The sequence below is a fragment of the Mustela putorius genome, unplaced genomic scaffold (assembly GCF_011764305.1).
Source record: "Mustela putorius furo isolate JIRA1106 unplaced genomic scaffold, ASM1176430v1.1 tig00537227_pilon_pilon_pilon, whole genome shotgun sequence".
Taxonomy (NCBI): Eukaryota; Metazoa; Chordata; class Mammalia; order Carnivora; family Mustelidae; genus Mustela; species Mustela putorius.
In genome coordinates this window covers 19353758-19377523 of record NW_025422368.1, presented here as the reverse complement: position 1 = coordinate 19377523, position 23766 = coordinate 19353758, and the positions used below count along the sequence as shown (strand labels likewise).

Genomic DNA, 23766 nt, shown 5'->3' with positions numbered 1-23766 from the left:
GATCCTAAGACGCTGGAATCATGACCTGAGCCAGAGGCAGAGGTTTTATCCCACTGAGCCAACCAGGCACCCGTAATCTTTAATTTTAAAAGTTTTAAAAAGATTTTATTTATTTGAGAGAGAGAGGGAGAGGGAGAGAATGAGCAGGGGGTGGAGCAAAGGGAGGAGAAACAGACTCCCCACTGAGTGGGGAATATGATCCCAGGACCCTGATATCATGACCTGAGCTGAAGTCAGAGGTCCAACCGACTGAGCCATCAAAGTGTCCCTCTCACTTTTAATTTTAATTATAACATGGTAAATACTGACATATGATGCATATAAACAAAAACTCCTTGAAGTTCTCAATAATTTTTGAGATTATAAAGTGGTTCTGACATCAGAAAGTTTGAGAACTGTCAGCCTGAAAATGTGCCATCTTTTTAGAATGGCAAATGGACCCATAAGGAGCTGGCAAATGTTTCTCTCTATAGTCTAGCATCTTTCTGCCAATTTTTCATTTTTGACCTGGCAATTCTGTTGATAGTAGTTTTATTATAATAAACAGATTTATGTCAAAGTATATTTATTGTGATACATTCTATTATTATTAATTAATATTTATAATGCTAAAATAAATTGGAAAAGAAGATTTACTTAGATAAGTTAGAGCATATATAGATCATGAATTGTTCAGCCTGATCAAAATGCATTTTTTAGAGTAGAATGGCATAGCAAAATTGTAAAATTTTGTAAAATTCAGATTATAAAACATTACTACTATAGGATGATTACATATCTGTTTAGAAAGAAAAGAATTGCATATATGTGATATCATATGATAAATTGGCAGAATACATGATAAAATGTTTATTCTGTTTTAAAAAAGATTTATTTTTTTTAAAATAAAAAATAGAGGAGGGAAAGAGAGAGTATGAGGAGGGGCAGAGGGAGAGAATCTCAAGTAGACTCTCTGCTGAACATAGAGCCCTATGGGGCTCCATCTCAGGACCCCAAGGTGATGACCTGAGCTAAAACCAAGAATTGGACGCTTAACTAACTGAGCACGCAGGTATCCCACTAAAATGTTTATTCTTGGATAGATTTATTTCTGAACTACAATCCTGTTTTTGCTCTTTTGCTTTATTCTGTATTTTTTATAATATAAGTGTATTATTCTTGTAGTCAGAAAATAAAATCCAGTAGTGTATTACCAATAAAACACACCACTGGAGAAATAATCAGAGTTAGCTTAGCTTAGATTAAAGGCAATAGCAGTATGAATGAATGAATTATATTTATATATTTTATATATATATAAAATATATATTTATATATTACATATATATAAATATTTTATATTAAATGCTGTTTATATTTGGTTTAATGTTTATGGACCCTTTGTTAAGAACATCATCTCATTATTTTAGTAGGTCACTCTTCTTAGAAGGCCTTCAATAACTGAATTTGATTGACATGCAATCAGGACAGTCCAGTAAAAATATTTAGTAATTGTTAGGAATAGAGACCGGGTCATTTTTATTTATTAGGGCATATTCTGAAAAACCCTTATTTTTGGAATTTCTTAGCTCATTTTAACTTAATATATTCATTGAAAAGAATAAAGTTTTTGTGGTAAATCAGATTCTTCGCATTTGTTGTTAAGACCATTTAAGATCAGACCTGATCTTAGCTGTACTACTTAACTAGTTATTGACACTATGCAAATTATTTAACTTTCATTAAACTTTAATGTTTTCCTCTATAACATGAGGATGGTATACTACAGAAATTACCTTACTGGGTTGGTGTGAGATCTATGAGATACTACACGTAAGGCATTTAGAACATTATCTGTGCTCAGATGTTACCGTCATTATTGTCATCAATTCAAATGTGGCTCCTTTGATTCAAATAAGTAGAGACTTATTCATTTTCTAGTGTGTATATGTACTTCAGAATATGTAATAAACTACTTAGAGTAAAAATAATTAGGAAAGTATTAGCATTGCTATTATGATTGATGTTATTTTAAAATCACAAGTTGGCATTCATTTGCTGGATTATTTAATTGTGCTTTATTTTGTTAAGGTAAAAACTTGATTTTCCTTTTGAAATTTTAGGTATCCGTGGGGAAATCAATGTAATTGTCAAAGTAGACCTCTTCAATGATTTAAATCGATTTAGGCAATCGTCGTGTGGAGTCAAATTCTTTTGCAGTAAGTAAATGCATTTTATTTCACATTTAACAGGGAATTTAATTGTCAAATATAGTTAATCAAATTAATACTTCAGAAAGCTAATGGAAAACCTATTATACTTTGGTTTTAATACCCAAGAGAGAATTGTCCATTTTTCAGAAACAATTACTGTAGCTCTGGGGACTATTTATTTGATTTTAAAGTTGAAATCTTTCTTACAAGTTCTTAGAAATTTTTGTTAGAATAGTCCATTGGGGCATGAGGTATACATGGTTATCATGACTACAAGGTTGGAGGAGTTTGTGGAGCAGCAGGAAGGAGACCACCCTTCCTGACCCTACTCTGGCTTATACTCTAGCCCCTACTCCAGACTCTGGAAGAAATCACAGTAAACATTGCTGGTAACAGTTGCTTACTGCTGGTAGAATGACTGGTGAAGATTTTGGGTTTTTTCCAGAATTTCAACAAAGAATCCATGTATTAATGAAACAACTTAATCTTTTTTACTTAAATCTTATGTTAGTAATATTGGGCCTGAAGGTGAGAATTGATTGCAAAAGAACTGCGTAATAATACAACTCTGAAATATCTAAGAATGACTGGAAACAAGTTTGAAAATGAGGGTGGGATCTGTTTTACAGGAATGCTAAAAATTAATTCATTCTTACAGAAATGAGATCGGAGTGACTGTGGTCTGGAAATGCAAAATGTGATAGCATTTGCTACAGTCCTAACTGAAAACCAAAAAACTAAGGGAATATACCCAAACTTACCTATACCATATGGTGAATAGGAGGAGTCTGCAGTTCATCTAGGCCCCATGCTGAAGGAAAATCACTGCCTTGTTGCATTGTGTATATGTAAGCACGATATTATAAAGAGTTAGTGATGCACTATATCTGAACAGTAGCCTGTGCTACCTTGATGTCAGCTGGTTATCAGTAGTCAGCAACAACGTAGGGGGAGATGGACTTGTACTTTCACAATCAATGAAAACAAATCCCATGCTCTCTAATATCTACAGTTGGGAAAACAAACTTGATGAGGCTACATGTGTTAAGTTATATAATCAGACTTAATTCAGATAGACCATGTAATACCATCTGTACTAGGTAATACAGATATGGAGCCATTTGTGGTGGGTGGACAGGTATATTTTGTAGAAGTCTGCAGTAGTCTTAAAATGCATTATTATCAGACATCAACTTATGGAGAAGCTTACAGCTTTTTTTTTTTTTTTTTAAAAGATTTATTTTTTTGAGAGAGAGGGGAACATGCAGTTGGGGGTAAGGGCAGAGGGAGAAAATCTTCAAGCAGAGTCCACACTGAGCAAGGAGCCTGATTTGGGGCTTGATCCTAGGACCCATGAGGTCATGATCTGAGCAGAAACCAAGAGTTGGACCCTTAACTGAAGCGAACACCCAGGTACCCCATAGGTTTTCCTCTTCTACCAGTAGGTCAATCTCTGTGAAAAACAAGCTCTAAAGTAATTTCCCATATTTATCTTATTAATTTCACAGTGATGAATATTGCCAATTAAAGTTTTCTTTTACAAATTAGAACAAGTTGCTTTGTTAATATGTAGAAGATATGACTATATATATATATTTTTAAAGATTTTATTTATTTATTTGACAGACAGAGATCACAAGTAGACAGAGAGGCAGGCAGAGAGAGAGGAGGAAGCAGGCTCCCCGCTGAGCAGAGAGCCTGATGCGGGGCTTGATCCCAGGATCCTGGGATCATGACCTGAGCCGAAGGCAGAGGCATTAACCCACTGAACCACCCAGGCGCCCCTAGGAGATATGACTATATTAAACTTTGTGTAACTGTCAAAAAAGAAAAATCCAGTGGTATTTTATTTTTTTACCTTTATTTTTATTTATTTATTTTTTAAGATTTTGTTTTTAAGTAATCTCTACATCCAATGTGGGGCTCAAACCCACAGTCCTGAGATCCAAGTGTCGTACGCTCTACTGACTGAGCCAGTCATGCTCTCCTCCAGTGGTATTATAGTATAAGACATTGTTAAGGTAAGAGCTGAGCACTATAACCAAACATTGTGATGCTATCCAAAATTAAATAGGTATCATCTACAGATAGAGTCCCTCAAGTGCCATGAAATATGGGCTGGCATTGGGCAGATGTAGGCAGTCACAGCCAGCCTGGATTAATTGGGTTGAAAACTCCTAAGTAGTTGAGTTAGCTTTAAGGCATGGATATCTATTTTAGGAGACTAATTTGGGATAGGTGTTCTTAGGTTCTCCCTTTTTTTAAAAAAATTGTTTTGCTTGTTTTTCTTTAGGTTATCCCTTTTTTGGATCTAATTAGATCTTATTTTAAATCTAACGACATTTGGTATTATTTATATTAAATGAGTTTGTTAAATAGTCTAGTGACTACTGAACCAGTTGGCCATATGGCCATAGATTATTGGAGGGGCACCTGGGTGGCTCAGTTGTTGAGCGTCTGCCTTCGGCTTGAGTCGCTGTCCCGGGGTCCTGGGATCGAGGCCTGTGTCAGGCTTCCTGTTTGGTGGGAAACCTGCTTCTCCCTCTCCCACTCCCTCTACTTGTATTCCCCCTCTTGCTGTGTCTCTTTCTGTCAAATAAATAAATAAAATCTTTAAAAAAAAAAAAGATTATTGGCAATTGCAGGGCTGTATGACTCCTCAGACTGTCAGAAAGGTGATGGTTTTGACTTTTGAGGCTGCACTGTATGTTGTAAGGAAGAACTTTTTCAGAGGGCTTTGAATAAAGTTTTTTGTATTTATTACCCACTCTGTACCTATTTATACAATGATTACCTAGCTGACATTCATTTTGGTTTTTTAAACTTTGTATTGAATGCTATCTAAGGTTGTCTCTGGCTGTTTTCCAAATTATAAAAATATAACTTGTATCTACTGTTTTTACTATGTGAAAAACAAGAGGTCTTAATTAAAGAAAATGATTATTTCTAAGAACAATATGGAATTTAGAAGACTGGAAGTATGACTATTATAATTACATTGAAATTAACACAGTAAATGTGTTCTTGTATTATGTATCCAAAAGGTAAGAATTTAATTGTACATTTTTTAAAAAATTGAATTTAACGTTGTTATAAATAGAAGCATAATAGACAATTTCTTTCAACAGCAACATCTATTCCAAAGTGCTATAGAGCTGTAATAATTCATGGTTTTGTAGAAGAGCTTGTGGTCAATGAAGACCCAGAATATCAATGGATTGATCGAATTCGTACACCAAGGGCATCAAATGAGGCCAGACAGAGACTCATTTCTTTAATGTCAGGTATTTAAAAGAAATAACTTCATTACTGATATACTTAATACTGTTAAATTTTCATTTCCTTTTGACATGCTATGTGGAATTTTACAGTGAAGGCTATGAATTGCATATGACTGATTCTCTACCCTTGCCCAATCTTTCTGAATGTACCACGTTGACATCTTATAAGAGGAAATCTGAACCAGAAGCTTATATTTCCTTCTTAACTAGGCAGTAAAAGGAATTTGTGCTCACGAAGTGGCATAGTGGAAAGAACCCTGAGCAAGGAAGTAGGAAACTGGGTTCTGGTTTTCCTTTCTCTAGCATTTATTTATAGTCAGAGTTTAGGTAATCTCTCTAATGTTTTTTGTTTCCTTTTCATAGTTTTTCTCTGACAACATGTTTTAGCTCCGTGTACTTCTTCCTGCTATTCTTACCCCATTACTTTTCTTTTTTTCTTTGAAGAACTTGTTTTTCATTTAAAATGTATATGTACAGGGGCGCCTGGGTGGCTCAGTGGGTTAAGCCACTGCCTTCGGCTCAGGTCATGATCTCGGGGTCCTGGGATCGAGTCCCATGTCGGGCTCTCTGCTTAGCGGGGAGCCTGCTTTCTCCTCTCTCTCTCTCTGCCTGCCTCTCTGCCTACTTGTGATCTCTCTCTGTCAAATAAATAAATAAAAATATTAAAAAAAAATAAAATGTATATGTACATATGTGTGTATATATATGTATGTATGTATATTCACATATGTATATCAGACAATAAATGAGTATAAATGTTATATTTAATAAATATAAATGTTATATTTATATATAATGAATTTATGTTTTTAAATATAAAATATATAAACATTTATATCATATTAAAAATATATCAATTATACTTTAATATTTGTAAATCACTATAAATATATTTATACTTACTATAATATATAATGTCATTTAATCTATTAAATAATATATCTTTTTTGTTTACCTCTGTATTTCTAGCACTTAGAAGAAAGAAAGAATGCCAGGCACATAGTACACAACCAGAAATTATTTGGTAAATGAATGCATGAATGAGTGAATCTTAATTTTGCTGCATCTGTAAAATGCAACTAGTTAATGTCTTACCTCCCTGAAATTAGGAGGCTAGAGCAGATAATCTTTTAGGTTCTTTTCAAGTTCTAAAAATCTATGATTTTTTGACTTTTTTTATTGCTGTCATATCCAGCTTTATATTATGTAATGTGAAGATCTAAAGCAGAATGCATTTTCTTCCCTTTTTTTGCAGGTGAACTGCAGAGGAAGATCGGCTTGAAAGTGCTTGAAATGAGAGGAAATGCAGTCGTTGGGTACTTACAGTGTTTTGATCTGGAAGGTGAATCTGGGTTAGTGGTACGAGCCATAGGAACAGCATGTACACTGGATAAACTAAGTAGCCCAGCAGCATTCCTTCCTGCATGTAATTCCCCGTCCAAAGAAATGAAGGAGTAAGTATGAATCAATGAGTCGTTCTTATGGAGCTTTTTCTCTTTTACTCTTATGGTTTCATTTGATTTGAAATATTCTAGTAGGGTTGTTTAACATACATTTTTTAATATGGTGATTTTTTTCCTATGGTAATTTTTATTATCAGAGATGACTATGAAAATCTGAAGCTTTAATCTATTTAGCTATTTCTAATAATTTATTTATACTTTCTTAATATGAAATTCAAGTTAAATAATATAAAGCTAAACTTATTTCAGATCTTTAGGTACTATATATTCAGAACATTTTTACTTATTCTTTGGGGAATGCCTAAAACCCAGTATTATACCTTATAATCCAATTTTGCTTATTATTAGCAACATAGTATAGAAAAGAGAAGTATAGCAGGAAAGATTGACTAATGCAGGGGTCTCATGCAAATGTCTACAGAGGATCGTTTATGTAAATAAAATAATTGAGTATAATTAAATCGGGAGTACTGAGGATTGTGTAAAGCAGATGTTGGCAAACTTTTTCTGTAAAAGGCCGGATAGTAAATATTTCACGCACTAGCCATATAGTTCCTGTCTTTGTTTACCAAAAAAAGGAGTTTGCTGTTCCTGAGCTAAAGGAATTTAGGCTCATACATTTTATAAAAACTGAGTGTGATTCAACAAAACATTTTGGTTGGCTGGATTTGGCTTATGTGATACCATTTTTGTCTAAGTCAGAAGATACTCAATGTGGTGGGATGGTGCTGTCTACAAGGAATGTTTAAAATGAAAATTTTTTGTCATGTTGATTGGGGTGTGGGGGCAGATCCTGGTTGGGAACTAGAAATGCTCACTGTTGTACACAGCAAAGGACGACTCTGTACAATGAAGACTTGTTCCATCCTAGTAGTACTTCCATTGAGACCCACTGATTTAGAGATTCTTCTAGATCAAGGGTCAATAATTTTTTTTTTGTAAATCACCAGAAGATACAGGTAAATAATAATTTAGTCTTTGCTCATAACTGTTCAGCTTTGCCATTCTAACATGAAAACAGCCATTGACTATGCAAATAAGTGAGTGTGGCTGTGTTCCAATAAAACCTGATGATTCACAAAACAGGTGCAGGATGGATTTGACCTGTGTAGTTTGCTGACCCCTGCCCTGTATCATCAAGGAGTCAGGATTCTGTAATCAGAAAACCTGAAATGTTTCCCGGATTAACAATAGTCAAGAAAGATTGACTAGAAAACAATCACAGTCTTTTTAAAAAAAATTTAATTCCAGTGTAATATATAGTGTTCTATTAGTTTCACATGTACAATATGGTGATTCAACTTTTTTTTAAACAGTATTTTTAAAAATGAGATTTTCCTCTTAAGCTTATTCTGTTTAACTGTTTCCTTTCTGTTGGCCTTTAGTCATGCAGATTAAATTCTAGTCATGAGAGAGCACAGTATTATATATATGTTGCCTGATTTTATTGGAAAGTACCTTGGCAAGTGAAATGACTTGTTTTAAATAAATCGAAGAGTGAATTTGCTCTATATTCCATTTAAGATATGTTTTAAAACAATATGAACTGCCTTCTGCCACAGGTAGAGTCAGATTGCAGGTGTAACTTCTTGAGGGATTCACTTTTTATTTTCATTTTCCACACCAAATTTAAGTAAAGACTTGAGTACCTCCTTCTCATGCCGTCCTCCAGCTTTATCTAAGTTGCCTGAAGGGGCCTTGCTTTTGCAGCTGTGATGTCTGAGGGTTTCCTCTTTTCACTAAATTATTTAGTAGAAAGAGAATATTATATTGTCTGTTGATGTCTTAAAATGATATAGTGATAGTAATGGATATGTTTTGGCTACATTTAAGAATAATTCTGTTAATGTAAATCTTCTGGGATTGTGTAAATATTCTGCTTTTCAAATTTTGCTGTAGCCTGTTTGCCCCAAGTTGTCAAATAGTCACATCATGAAGAATTTAAGTTGCTTCATTAAGATTTTCTGAAAGACATCTTACTACCTCAGTCATGCTATTAAAAAACAACAACAACAACTCAGTACTTGGGCTGTTTTATCTCAGCCAGTTTCTTTGTATTTTTGATAATGAATCAATTTTGGTTGCTAGTTTAAATTGTTTTATAATTCACTGATTATGATTATTTTGCATTTAGTTACAATATTGATTCTGGACAGGAATTTGATAAAAGGTAGTTTGGATTATGTTCCTGTCTGAATGAATTTAATATTAGAAATGCCACTGGTGTATTACTGCAAGGTAATCTTTCATGCAAGAAGACTGATAAGAATTAGAACTCCAAGAATACATATGATGATGGTCCATTATATTTGGATTTTAACTAGATGTCATAATTTGAGGCTTTTACAATGTTCATTTTATTTTATTCATTTTATTTTACCTTTATTAATACTGTGTTCTACTTCATTTTTTTTTTCCCCTTTCAGATATTTAGTATAATGAATGATTTAAATCTCTTTGGTATTTCCTTGCTGAACTATCTCAATGGTAGAAAGTGCATTTAAATAAGACGTACTGCTTCTCTACTTTGAAAAAAAAGTACTGCTTAAGAGACGTTAGCTGTAATTTCTCCTCTGTACAGTACTGATTCTTAGAATTTTTAACATTAGTCACTTCCAACAGAGAAAGAGAAAACAAAAACGAAACCTCACTCTGTTGTTTGTATGCAAATAGGTCACCAATAAGGTGTTTAATTTTTAATCAGTTGTATTAAACACATTTTTATTTTAAACTAGCAACAAAAACAGAAACATTGCCCTATCATAAAACCAGTGATATTTTCAGAAAATAGTCTGTAGATTCTGTGAAGGACCGTTATTGCCCGTCAATGATAGCTCATGTTCGAACTTTGACAAATTGTGATTGCTGGGAATGTTCACTGGCCAGTAAAAAAGAAGAGGCCAGGAAAAGTTGAACTCTTGATCTGCTTTAAAAAAAATGGAGATACGATAGTTTCTCAGTGTTTTCACATATGATTCTTTTTCCCTCATTATGCATAAGCAAAGGCACTGCTTAGTGAGATAATTGCTAATATGAAGTACAGGATTCTTAGTTGTCTAATATGCTGTTTTTCCCTACCCAGTGTAACTGTGCCCTTTTAGCAGAATTTCTTCATGAAAATTTAAATATTATATGTGAATATATATCTATGTGTATGTGATGAAAATATGTCTATACATCCACATAGATATAATCTATTGCACGGTGTCAGTTGATAAAAAAATTTCAATTCAGAATGTAGTTTAATAGACTCTTTAAATTTAAATAATATATTCTATTTGAGAGCCACACAAAAATTATCTACATTGTTTTTTATTAATGTGTTTTGAAAAGCAGTGTCCCCTTGTTTTTTGTGTGTGTGTGTGTTTTTTTTTTCCCAGTATAATCTGGAAAGCAATATACTTGGAGTGCTGAAATACTGGAATGTTTATATTTGCTTGGATCCATTTAGTTTATTTTTCTTTATGCTGTCATTTTCGTATTCTTTAGTACCACTATCTTGCTATTATAGACAGAAACAGCTCTGTTAAACTTTCTTTATAGAAAAATAAAATTACATGTAATCAGTTTCAGAAGCAGCATAAGAGCTTTATATTTGACTATTCATTTTTATGAGTGTTTTGTCCCCGTGTAGTAAACTTTATGGTGATCAAAAATATTTTAAAGCAACTCAGAATCCAAATCTTAGTCTTTCTTATTTAATGCCACTATTCCTGTTTTTCTTATTCACGGTCCTAATTATTAATCTGATCCCTTAAAACTATACCTGTATCCTAACAAGTTAGTATTTAGCTATTCTTTTTAAATTTCAGTCTGTTTTTTTGCATGTTGGGGGTTAAAAATTCCTTTCCCCTAACTAAAGCTCCTTTGAAATTATTTTAACATAACTTTGCTATCTGTTGTATGTATTGTTTTCTTTTCTTCCACTTTGACTACAAATTCCCTCAGGTCTCCGCTGGTTCATCCTCCAAGCCATGGATGCCGCTCGACTCACAACAGCCCAATTCACACTGCTACTGGCTCACGACTTACTCAGAACTTCTCTGTGTCTGTTCCCACTCTCATCTATACTGGTACGAGACTGCTCAGACTCCAGAGCTGGGGAAGGCAGGCCACAGGCAGAGTGGCTGTAAAGGGCAGGCAGGTAGCATAGTGTAGGCAGGTGCCACAAGTCTTTGCTTCCTCCTTTTCTTACTTGAAGTCCAGCTGCAGTGAAGAAATCCAGTATGTAGCCACCACAGAGGCTCTCACTACTCTGAAGTGAAAGTGTTCTAGCTTCCAAAGTCTCTTCCATAGATCCTGTAAGAACCCTATCTTATGTATGCATCCTGTAAGATTTAGGAGTATCCTCCAGTATGTGTTTTGCCATTATTTCTACATTTGGTTAGAAATAAAATTGATGATTGGATTCTAAATGAAATAGCTGTCAAAGCTTCTGATTTTCTTATTTTATTTATGTACAAAACCTGTTACATAGTAGGGTCTGTTTTATTCTGTGGAAGAGAGCTGTTGGAAAACAGGTAAGCAACTCTTCTGCATAAAATGCAATGGTTCTGTGTAGCTATATTCATTTTTCTCTTTGCTGTGTTTTTAGCTGTGGCACTCTTGATGCTATAGGATAAGGAAACATTTTTCTTTTGAAGATATCTGTGTGTGCAAATATAAAAACTATTCTGAATATTTGCACATACCATTTGCAGCATCATTTTTTCTTTGTAACTTAAAAAAGCATTGTTTATTTGAAAGTATTTTCAGTCATGTATTTATTTTTTTTGTTTACTTTTCCTTTTAATATGTTTTACTCCCTTAGTCTGTCATTTCATGCTTCTTTGCTTATTTACTTGGCTTATTAACTGTTTCAGTGCAGATAATTATTTATCTGGAGAATGATGAATGGTTAAACAGCAATTGGTTGTCTTTGGCCTCATACCCAGCTCCACACTTAAGAAATGACTGCTGGCCCTGCCCAATACTTTCCTGGTGTTTGGATCATGCTGCCTTCCGTCAGGTCCTTTGGCACATGATTGCTTAATATTTCTCCACCTTCTTCTGGCAGGATTCCCTTCAATGAAGATCCCAATCCCAATACTCACTCATCAGGACCCTCAACCCCTCTGAAAAACCAAACTTATTCCTTTTCACCTTCCAAGTCCTACAGTCGACAGTCCTCTTCTTCTGACACAGATTTGAGTTTGACACCCAAAACTGGTAAGGCGCTTCCACCCACCTTTTTCTTTTTCTTTCTTTCTTTCTTTTTTTTTTTTGTTTTCCAGATTTATTTCTGTTCTTTATTAGCTTTCCATCCAAGGCTTTCCTCCTATTTTTGGCATTTAAGTTAAAAGATAATATGAATACTGATCATTTTCAGTTACTACCATTAAAATATGAAAATTTCATATAGCTCAGAAATTATCTTGTTCAAAGATCTGTATTTATTGATTTAATCATAGTGTAGATATGAAGTCCAGAATTTATTTTTGCATGTAGACATTTTTTCATTTCATGCTCATATTATGAGGAATAATATCTTAAAGCTTTTGAATAGAAGATAACATTAGTAGCTTGCAATCCAATTCCTCATGTAGTAGAAACATTTTCAAATTCATTTTTCTTTCTATTTCTGAATTTAATTCTAAGATTTTATTATGAAAAAGTTTTTAGAATTGAAATGGTTATATTGGAGTACATATATCTATTAACTTCTTGCTATTTCAAATGTTTGGTTTTGCTAGTCTTGCTCTCTAGGTTAGAAAGTAGCATTTTTGCTTTACTTATTCTTACATATTTCTCAATGTATGCAACTTATAGTTTTTCCCTTTCCTATTTGTATTTTTGATGAATAATTTCTGTGAGTTTTTATGAATGTTTTATGATAAAAATTGTTTAAAAAATCAAATTATTTCATTACTTCTTAAAGTAGAATTAAGTTATTCAGATCATTAAGAAAAGTAAAATGTAAAAAGTTAAAAAGTTAGTAGTTAACAATTTTTATATTGTTTTTGTTTATCAGTTTTCTCTCCAGATTGATGAAAACATTTTGCATACCTCCTGTGTCATTTTATCATCTTTAATATCTTTTGTGTGTTACACAAGAAATTTATAAAATGATCCCAGATTTTATGAAAACAATGAAAAGAAATCAACTCTGAAAAACCAGTGCTAATTCTAAAGAAAGGGAATTAAAAAGAAAGCCTGTAGATTTAGTATCTATTTTTATAAATGTAGTCGCAGAGTGAGAGGAAGATAATTATGGATACCTAATTTTTTGAAGACAGTAGCTTTATTCTTTATTTACGTATACATAATATGCGTAACGTTTAAAAATCATGAGATTTTTTTTTTAAAGATATATTTATTTTAGAGAGAGAGCATGCGCAAGCCCACAAGCGAGTGTGCGCACATGCTCATGGGATGTGACTGTAGGGAGATCAGGGAGAGAATTCCAAGCGACTCCCCACTGACCACAGAGCCCCACTTGGGGCCAGTCTCCTGACCCGAGATCATGTCCTGAGCTAAAATGAAGAGTCGGACACTCACCGACTGAGCCACCCAGGTGCCCCAAATCACGAGATACTTGATAGTAATTGATGCTATTTAATGTGGCATCTTAATCATATTTATACCATAAAAACTGAACCATTCCAACCATAGTGAAGTGTGTGTTTGTTTGTTTGTTTATTTATTTATTTAAATAAAGTTTGAGATTCTGGCCTCCAAATTCATGCCTATCAAAACAAGAAAGACTTAGAATAGTATTAAAGAACAAGTTTTCTTTCTTTCTTTCTTTCTTTTGTTTTAAGATTTTATTTATTTGACAGAGAAATCACAAGCAGGCAGAGGCAGACTGAGAGAGAAGGGGAAGCAGGCTCGCCACTGAGCCACGAGCCCGATGTGGGGCTCGATTCCAGGACCCTGGGATCATGACATGAGCCGAAGGCAGAGGCTTTAACCCACTGAGCCACCCAGGCGCCCCATAAAGAACAAGTTTTCTTAAAATATTTTTTTCAGGCTTTGAGCATTGGAAAGCATCTGCTTTTCAATATTTTTATCTATATTTTATTCTTTGTCACATCACAGACAAATTTTTGGAAGTATTTTCTTGGTCTTTCTGTTTCCTTTTCTTTAATTCACCAAATGGCCAAGTCTGAAAAAGTTGTCAAGTAATAAGTTAACTGAATCAGATTTGTGTTCCCTTATCTTTCTCGTAGGCAATCAATTGTATTTTCAATGAAAGCTTTTTTACATTTTATTTTCTAGTTCCAATTTTAGTTTTTAAAGATTTATTTATGATAGTTACTGATTCTCATGTATTTCTGTATTTATCAGATGCTTCTAAATAATTTTGTATTTCTACTATCATATGCTATTCATTATCTTTAATAGCATACTTATAGAGCATTAATAGTTTTTTAATATTTTCACTTATCGTGAATCCCTAAATATCTTTGAATATTCCAGAAGAGATTTGAAATGGCAAAATTAAAATTTTAATTTTAAAATTTCTAAAACTATAATTGAGTATGTGTTTCATAATTCTTTGCCTTCAAATTTACCTATATACAAAATCAGTCTTTTGAGGAATAGTGGGGGTAAGCTGATTATGATTGATTGATTATATGCAACTGGGGAACCAAAAATAAAGTTAACAAAGCTTTAGACTAAGAAAGTTGGTTTTCTGTTTGTAGTTAAAGCTATTGTCTTTTTTTAAAGATAGGTCTCATTAAAAAATAAATTCATATTGATTTATTTCTATAAATTCTAATTTTCGACATTTTACAAGGCTTTATTTTCATATTTTTTTCAAGTACTCAACTAGTAGGAGTGGAATTTTAGAATGCTAGTGTTAGGATATTGATTTGACATGTGACTTAAGCTTAAAAAAAAAAGTCAAGCTTTTAACCATGTATAGTTTTGGTGATTTGAGAGCATTTGCCCCTTACATACTCAAATCCTTGTAGATACAAACAGTGTTACGATCAAACTCGAATATTAAAATTTTAGAGGAAAAAGAATAGGAGTAATATATATCTCAAAGATGCACAGAAAGAAGTTAATATTTCAAATTAGTGATGGCAACCATTTAATGTGGTGCTGTTTATTTTTTATGGGTATTAAATTAAAATACTCATAAGTGATATGTTTTAGTAACATTTGAAGAACTGTACTTTGCCACTTTAGATAATGTTTATATTTGGGGCAGTAAGTTTCTGGCTTTAAAAATTTACAAAATATACCTTTTAACTTTAATATTAACTTTAACATTCTTAACCCAAAAAAGGCAGGTTATTTAAGTGTTTTTGAGAAATCCGCTCCAAGTTATTAGAATGGCACAAAATCCCATGTTAGTGATTTAAAAAATTTTAACAAATGCAAAGTTCTATGAAGGTTTTACTACGTTTTAGACTATGCCTTTAATTTATATTGTGTTGGGTAGATGGTCTTGCTAATGACTTCATATGCTTAGTGTAATTTATGTAGCATTTTAAAATCCATTTTTACTGTTACGTTTTGTTTCATCATTGCTTTCCTTATTCTGCATTTTCTGGTCATCTTCTGAATCTGCATCTTTTCTCTGCTACTTTCCTCCACAGCACCTTACTCACAGGGGCCTAGGATTTACCTGTGTCCCAGCTCCCCCTCTCTCTCTTGTGGTTCCCTTCATCTTAAAAAGTCCTGTCTCCTACTCTCGGAATCTAGCCTTCCCCCTCATCATTCTAGCCCTGTCAGCCCAGTTCTGAGGAAAAGTGTTTCTTTCAGTGAAGAGCTGTTCCTGGCTGCTTCTGGTAGGATCACATTATGTCAGCTTTTTAATCCCTTTATTTTAACTCACCTTTGAAAACAAGTAATTATTTCATACTATTAAAGAAGTATTGGGTGTCTTGCACAGGGCATACTTCTTATTTTTCTTATTGGTGGACAGAATTAAATGATTACAATGATGGTTGAGGATTATTGGTTGGATAATTATGAATATTCTGCTGAAGTCATTTTGTTTACTAAAAAAATTATATGTCTGAGGACATAGATCTGCATATTTCCAAGGATTATTGGGTTTTTATTTCTAGAGTTTCTGTTTTAGATGCTTTACTTTCTTTCCCTTCACACCAACTCCATTCACTTCGGACCTGCACCATCATGTTGCTAAGCCATATGGTTACATTAGTAAATTATTCTGTTCGAATTGGTTTAAGTCTCATTTTGGTGGTATTCTTTCTTTATCCATTTTTTTTTCTGTCCATTGCATTGATTTTCAAATTATTCTGCTGTATTTTCTGATGTTTTATTTACTTCTACAAAATTACATTTTATTTTATGGCTTTCAATATGCTTCATACAAAGATATTAGTTTCATTTCTATGTTTAGTATTGTATAGTCTCTAAAACCCATATTTAGATTCCTACAAGAAAAATATGTTCCTTTTTTATTTTTAAAGAAGAGAATGGGACTATACACATGCTAACCTTTGTTTCCTTATCCAAGAACAGCTAAAAATGTGAAAGTGAATTAGTTCCTTTTTTAAGTCATTGCAGTAAATTTGTATGTATCTTCAGTTTCAAAAGGGTGGGATTGAACTGTTAACTCTAGCCTCTAGAGCACTGGCTTCTCACCTGTCCCCTACTTTCTATAATTCTTTGATCATAATTGGTCTATTGGTACTATCAAAAGAATAAAATAAAGTAGGGAAAGAAATTAAAACTTAAGCCTTTAAAAAATACATCTTAGAGCTTGGGAATATAATTCTTCTCATCCATAACTATGTACATTTGTGATGTGTCTATTACATGTCTGTGATTTTTAGTTTTTAAAAATATTTTATGTTGATTTTTGCAAATGAGTATTGAAAACTATGAATGTTAATAGTGTTTTGTCACGAATGTTATATTTAGGAATGGAAAGTTACCAGAAAATAGATTGGACTATATTTCAAAATTGCCTAAAATTCACACTCTTTAGAGAATTTTGGAATATTTTAAATAAGCACAATTAAACGTGCTTCTCTCTATAGTTACTTTTAAACAAACATTTGATGTTTCTAGATTTCTTTTAGTAAGTATTCTTAAATTGTGAGCATAGTAAGTACAGTTGACCCTTGAGCAACACACCCCTGCGCAAATTGAAAATGGGCATATAACTTCTGATTCCCCAAAAGCTTGAATATTAATAGTCTACTCTTGACCACAAGCCTTACTGATAACATAGTCAATTAAAACAGTTATATTACATGTATTCTATACTGTATTCTTGCAATGGAGTAAAGCTGAGGGAAGAAAATGTTACTAAGAAAATCATAAGGAAGAGAAAGTGCATTTATAGTACTGTCCTGTACTTATTGAAAAAAATTAATGTATAAGTGGACTGTGCAGTTGAAACCCATGTTGTTCCAGGGTCAATTGTAATTGGTAGTATCTTGATTATTTTGTATTAGAAGACTCACTCAACACTTAAAAAATTGAATATTATACAAAAATTCATACATTAACAAAATTTTAAAAATAAGTTTTAGAACAGATTGAATCTGAAACTCACTGTGATCACAGTTTTAACATCTAAAATCTTTGTGAATAAAATAGTAAAATATGTGCCTAATTGCATGTCAAGTACTTTAAATGTTTATATCATTTTAAGAAATTTGACTCATGATATTTATAAAGATGAATGCAGTTAACTTTCTGTTTCTATAGTTGTTTTTTGGTTGTTATTTATGTACTGATGTTCTGTAGGAATGGGAAGTGGTAGTGCTGGAAAAGAAGGGGGGCCGTTTAAAGCTCTTTTAAGACAACAGACTCAGTCAGCACTGGAACAAAGGGTAAGAGACACTCAATATTCTCTATTCTTACACTGTTAATATGATTTTATTATTATGCTTCTACATATTTATAACTTATTTCCATAAACTGGTTTGATCATGTATATGTAATATAATTTCAGAGTCCCAAAATTTATTTAAGGTATTAAAGAAATTTGTTTATGAATAATTAATTTTAATTTGGAATTCTGTAACTTTTTTTTTTTGTCTTCTAATCTTTCATTAGAAGTAATCTATTTGGAAATATCCATTGGGTGATGAAATCATTTGTCATTTTACCTTAAAATTATAATATACAAAAGGAAATAGTGGACATTTTTCAGAAAAATATATTTCAGTTGTACTATATTAAATATCTTTCTTGGGGTGCATGGGTGGCACAGTTGGTTAAGCATCAGACTCTGGATTTCAGCTGAGGTTTTAATCTTAGGGTTGTGAGATTGAGCCCGTGTTGGGCTCCAATTTCTAAAAAAAGGTAATTCTTCAATATATTAATATATTTATATGCTGAGATTATTTTTATGGTTGGCCAATCTCAGGGGTAAGAAATGCACAGATTCATTATTTCTACAGATTAACATAAACAGTGTGGTTATTTGGTATGTGAATATATCTCTTTTAATTATTATAAGTTTAATGTTTAGTTAACTTTGTTAATTGGGAAAATAAAGAGTCACAATTTTTGGATGATTTTTCTCTTTTTTTTTTTGTATAAACTTCATTGCTAAGGGAGGATCGCCTCATAGGTTCTGTAGAAGGCGGGTATGTTTCTGAACATGTGTGAGAGCCTTTTTCTTGTATTGGTAGCTGTTCTAGTTTTAATCTTGATCATTTAAGTTTTATTTAAGCTTTAACAAATGTTGCCAGCTTTATTTATTTTCGTAATGCATTTTTAAAAAATTTATTAGCACTATGAGGCTCATTTTTTTTCTACTCAACTAACACAGTGCATGATTATTTATATGTTATGTCAGTTATTTTAAGGCACAGTCCCATAGCTTTCATTGTGTCTGATTTGGAAGTTTATAAGCATTTACAGAATTTTCTTTTACATGTTCCCATTTTACACGAGCATTAAAAAAAAAGATCAAACAATAAATACCTTTAGAAGAATGCATTTTTTAAAAAAGGTATTTCATCTCTAGAGGTTAGCTTTTTGAGAATAGGGTTTTCAGGGTCTGTTACTACAAACAATATACACAGTTTACTTTTTTAGACTTTCTTTACTGTGCAGAAGTATCTGTATGTACCCTTTGCCTTGCAGACAAGGTTGGGGGGAGCAGAGCAGAGCTGAGCTAATCAATCAGCGTGATGAGCCATTAGAGGTACAAAGTGGTTTGCTTTACCCCTCAGCAGGCAGCATTTGCACTTGAGCTGCTTTCACAACTTGCAGGCATACCGGCTACTATTGTGCAAAAAAGCCCACTTAAACATTGGGACCATTTATTGAAACCAAATATAGAAAGAGACTGGAAACACAGAGAAGAGGGTCAGGGGGAAGGTATGTGTGACTGTTTCTTAGGCCAGAATGCTCTTACCTCCTCCCCACTCCCACTTTTACATTCTCTACAGAGTTCCTTACACTAGGAATATTCCTTGTAATTGTACTAGAATTCATAGGAACAGAAAAACTCATATGAGATACGAGATTTTGCCTCTATTTTGTGCCTGTGACTTTATTATTGATATTAAGAGCTTTTGTAAACATCTAGCTTTAAGAGAAGAAAAATACTAATCAATAAAAATTGTTTTAAATTTAGTTTGGATAAAATTTATGTTTTCAAATATGATTTTAAACATTCTTCAAGTTTTGGACACATTATTACATTGGGTATACATTTCTAGATAATCTTTATGAACTTAACAGTAAAGATGTGGGAGAACTATAGTTTTCATTTACAACCTTATAAAATCCGAGTTGGCAATATGTTTATGTTACCTAACTCTACAGTAGTTACTTGAGTTTATGAGACTACCTCACTATCCTGGGTACACAGTAAATAGAACAAGCTTCGTTTTTAGCTTTCCCATTCACCTGTGGTGGCTGTTAGTATATCTTTGTTTTGGGAAAAAATTTGTACAGAAGTATGAAGAGTTTTTCCCATATGTGTTCAGATATGCCTTAACTCTGTCAAGTTGAATATTAGATCGAGGTGAACATATGATATACTTAATACCATTTTTATATTCATTTTTAAAATATTAATTTCTATTCCTTTATAAAGTGTATGGCTTCCCCCCACCTTAGGAGAAGAGAACCTTTGTCCAGCATGCTTTATTTAAAGGGTTCAAGTAACAGTTCTCAAAAATAAAAGTGTTACAAAATCAGTGAAAAATAAGTTGACAGGATCTTGGTAATAGGTGTCAAGTGATTAGGAGATAAGATGTAGAGATATAAATTTGATTAGATTTAGGGTCTACCTATGAATGATTTGATGTAAAGCAAATAGGTTTACTTTTCAATATGACTCTTCTTTCACTTGTAAGAAAAATGAAGTTACTTTTCAGATGCTGGGAGATATATTTTTCTTCAGTAAAGAAACCTAGTTGACTTGGTTTAACTTAGTATTTCCCAAATATATTTTACAATGGAATCTGCCATGCAAAATACCTGTTAGTGAGGACCACACTTTGGGAAACACTTATACAAAGCAAACTCTTTTAATAATTGTGATGTTTTCGATAGTGGGGTAAAATTATATAATAAAATCATAGTAGGAATCTGGCACAGAGTTCTTTTTATCTAGAAAGTTGACTCTCATTTCTTGGGAAAATAAAAAGAATACTTGGTTGAAAAATAAACTATTTAAATATATTCTAAGAAAAATTCTATTTAAATGTTAAAAAATTACTTGCATTGTGTCCCCAGATTTTCCAACTAGCCTGTCTTTGAACACATGGTATTAAATAGATTTATGCTGTATGCATTTGGCTTATTGTCAAAATGTCAACATACAAATTTCCACCTAGTTGTACCACAAGGCAAGGCACTTTATTTTTTTTTCTAACTTTTTTATTTTTAAGATTTTATTTATTTATTTGACAAAGAGGTCACAAGTAGGCAGAGAAAGAGGGGGAAGCAGGCTCCCTGCTGAGCAAGGAGCCCTGTGGGGGCCTGGATCCCAGGACCCTGAGATCATGACCTGAGAAGGCAAGGCACTTTAAATATTAGGGGTTTACAGAGAAAATATCTTCTGTGGTTTTGAAATTCTCATCTAGGCATTGAAAACGGGTTGGGCTTGGCTGATCTTAAGGAAGCTGTTCTTTTCAGTGGAAAAGAACCTACAAATTCATCAGGTATAATGATAAACTAGAGATTAAAACCAGCACCTTGTCTCACTGTTTTAATCAGAAATTTCAAGAAGCCAGATGATAAGGCTTGTTGCTCACATAGAGCCGAGGCCTCCTTGACTCACGTTAGCGTATGGGAAAGATTATAAAGTATAGTTTTAAGATACTTTGCCGAGGTCTGGCACTCTGTAAGTACTTCACAGTAGTCACTCTGTAGTGGTGGTGGAGATGAGCGCTATTTAACAGTCACTGGTAGTCACTGGCTACTGGTGAGAGGGGTGGAAGTGATAGGTGTTTAATGGTAGGTATCTGCCTTAGTGTTTCTGGGAGAGTTATCTGAAGATGTAGTTGTGGTTGAATAAACCATGTCATTTTTATGTACTTTAGGTTAAATTTTGTGTGTTAAATTAGGTGTGTTGATTGGACATGTAGGACAGAGTTTAAGTTTGTGGAGTGATCGTCTGCCTCTTTGGGCAGCCATTCCCCTACTTTTTCTGCTTATGATCACCAACTCTACTATGCTGCTTTTCCTCTTGTCTCTTTTTATCCCATCTTCTGGAATTTAGGAAAAAGAATCACAATCTCAAGTAGAGAAATCATTTAGGTTAATTTTTATACCTACCTAAATTCTTATATTCAGATGTTTTCCAATATGTGAATTTACCTATCTTATTTCTCACTTTCAGAAGAAAGTACAGCTTTCCCTTTAGCTGTTTTATTTTCAGTGTCTCTTGTCCAGAATATTTAAAATGTTTAAGTATAAAGATTAAATGTAAAGTGCTTTTTTCTACTATACTTCAGTATTTTGAGAAAATTTAAAAACTGTCTACTTAAAATTGAAAAAAATCATGAAGGCCTAACTTAGGTAAGATATTTAAGTTTCTAATAGCATAAACTTGGATATGAGGGCGATCTGGCTGCGACATCTGTCACCCCATTGATCACCAGGGTTGATTCAGCTGATCTGGCTGGCTAGGCAGGTGTCCCCTTCCTCCCTCACAGCTCCATGTGCGTCCCTTCCGAAGCTGCGTGCTCGGTCGAAGAGGACGACCTTCCCCAGTAGAGGAGAGGACCGTTCTTTGGTCAAGGGTATACGAGTAGCTGTGCTACCCTGCTAGAACCTCCAGACAAGCTCTAATAGCATAAACTTATTTGTATATTTCTCACTTAAAACTTATATTTAAAAAACTCAGGTAGAAATAAGGAGGCATTTTTGACTAAATTTTTTATAATACATGTAAGTGAAATTCCCTTCCTATCCTCCCCCTTTTTTCTTTTTGCCTGTCAGCTGTGCCAAACCTATCCATTTCCATAGATAGGTTTTTACTTTTTTTTTTTTTTAATGTAGCCTAGGTTTTTCTTACCCTTGTTAATTTAAATATTTTAAATTCTAACTGAATTTATTTCTAAATTCTCTCTATATTTTATACTATGTCTTCATGGGTTATTGAAGTGTGCAGGACTGTTTGCCTTTGTGTTAAATGACTCCAAGTTGCTATGCTTTGTGAATTATGCTTTGGTGAGTTTGTATTCTCCATGCTTAGTAGCCAGTCAGTAATCTTGCTGCTTTTAATGTGCCTGCTTTTAGTAGTATTCTGTATGTCTTTATCTCTCAGCTTTCATTTGCTGCATTTAAATTATTGTGGTCAGAAAAAAAGATATTGCTAAACTTTAAAATATGTTCCTAAAATTATGTATTTATAATTGCTGAATGGCATAGTATGGATATGATCTGTAGGGATTTCTTATGAATCAAGTACATAAATTTTAGCACTTGGAAGTATGACAGTTCTTTGGACTGTTGAGAGCTCTGTTTTGCTTATTTTCCAGCTCTCAGTTATATTCTGAGTAGCTGAGGCTACTGGTAAGTGACTTCTGGATAAGTGAGCTATGGTAATCTTAAAGCCGTATGAGGCAGATATTAAATTTCCCTTGCTTGCATCCAATTTTGTGTAATGTGGGAGCCCTCTATACTTGGAGAGCCACAGGAGCTCTGCTTTCTTCTTGGGTGCTATCTCAATGAATTTCCTTTCTCTGTTTCCCATTTCTGCCTTACCTCTAAATTGATGAGATTGATGTTCTTGAGAGAGAAGGGGAGAATGAAACTTAGAAGAACTTGGGGAATTTTATTTCCTCGCTTGCTGTCATCTATTTTCTTCTCCCTTTTCCTTAATATGCATCTATGTACTTAGAATTTTTTCCAGCTGCCCTGGTGTTGATAGAGTAAATTATCTTACACAGCAATTCTGTACCCTCTTGACCTTGGTATTTGCCCTTCGCTTATTCCTGAATCTCTTAACCCACACTGCTCATTCTCTCACTCCTTCCTTAGTTCCACATTCTTGTAGATCTCTTGCACCAGGCCTTCAGAGTCTTTACCAGTAGCCTGGAATTGGGTGTGTGTATGTGAGGAGGATTCTGCCCCACTGAGAAGTAGACTCAGCCTCGAAGGGCAGGGGAATCCCCACATCTCACTGTGAATTTGCATCAAGAGTAGGAGATTGAAAGGAAGGAAGAATGTGTACAAATATCTTAAATCAAAACTCTGAGAACCTTTTTTTCTCATTGAGAATTGATAAAAAGAGTGTTTGGATTCTGTATAACATGATATATGTGGGAAAATGGATTAGGAACTCTAAACATCTAGGAAGACATTTAATTACAAAGCATGTGTAATGTGTAACTGGTAGCCTTTTGTTAAGAGATAGGATTCATATCATAGTATGAATAT

At 33.4% G+C, this 23766-nt stretch overlaps 1 protein-coding gene and 1 pseudogene across 23 annotated transcripts in view; both read left to right on the top strand.

The window, feature by feature from the left end:
* C2CD5 (C2 calcium dependent domain containing 5) overlaps positions 1-23766 on the top strand; it is a 98020-nt gene that overhangs the window by 21164 nt on the left and 53090 nt on the right. For 7 of the 23 annotated variants that reach the window (XM_045073443.1, XM_013047563.2, XM_045073447.1 and 4 more), the window contains exons 5-9: positions 2103-2198; positions 5321-5476; positions 6729-6927; positions 10885-11009; positions 17659-17744. In XM_045073443.1, the coding sequence (XP_044929378.1) occupies positions 2103-2198; positions 5321-5476; positions 6729-6927; positions 10885-11009; positions 17659-17744 (662 nt within the window). Of the gene's footprint in view, positions 1-2102; positions 2199-5320; positions 5477-6728; positions 6928-10884; positions 11010-11992; positions 12145-15527; positions 15720-17658; positions 17745-18473; positions 18507-23766 lie in introns of those variants that run through there. The other 16 variants (XM_013047562.2, XM_045073442.1, XM_004775980.3 and 13 more) reach the window with 5 other exon arrangements.
* Positions 2205-3445, top strand: LOC123390062 (annotated as a pseudogene).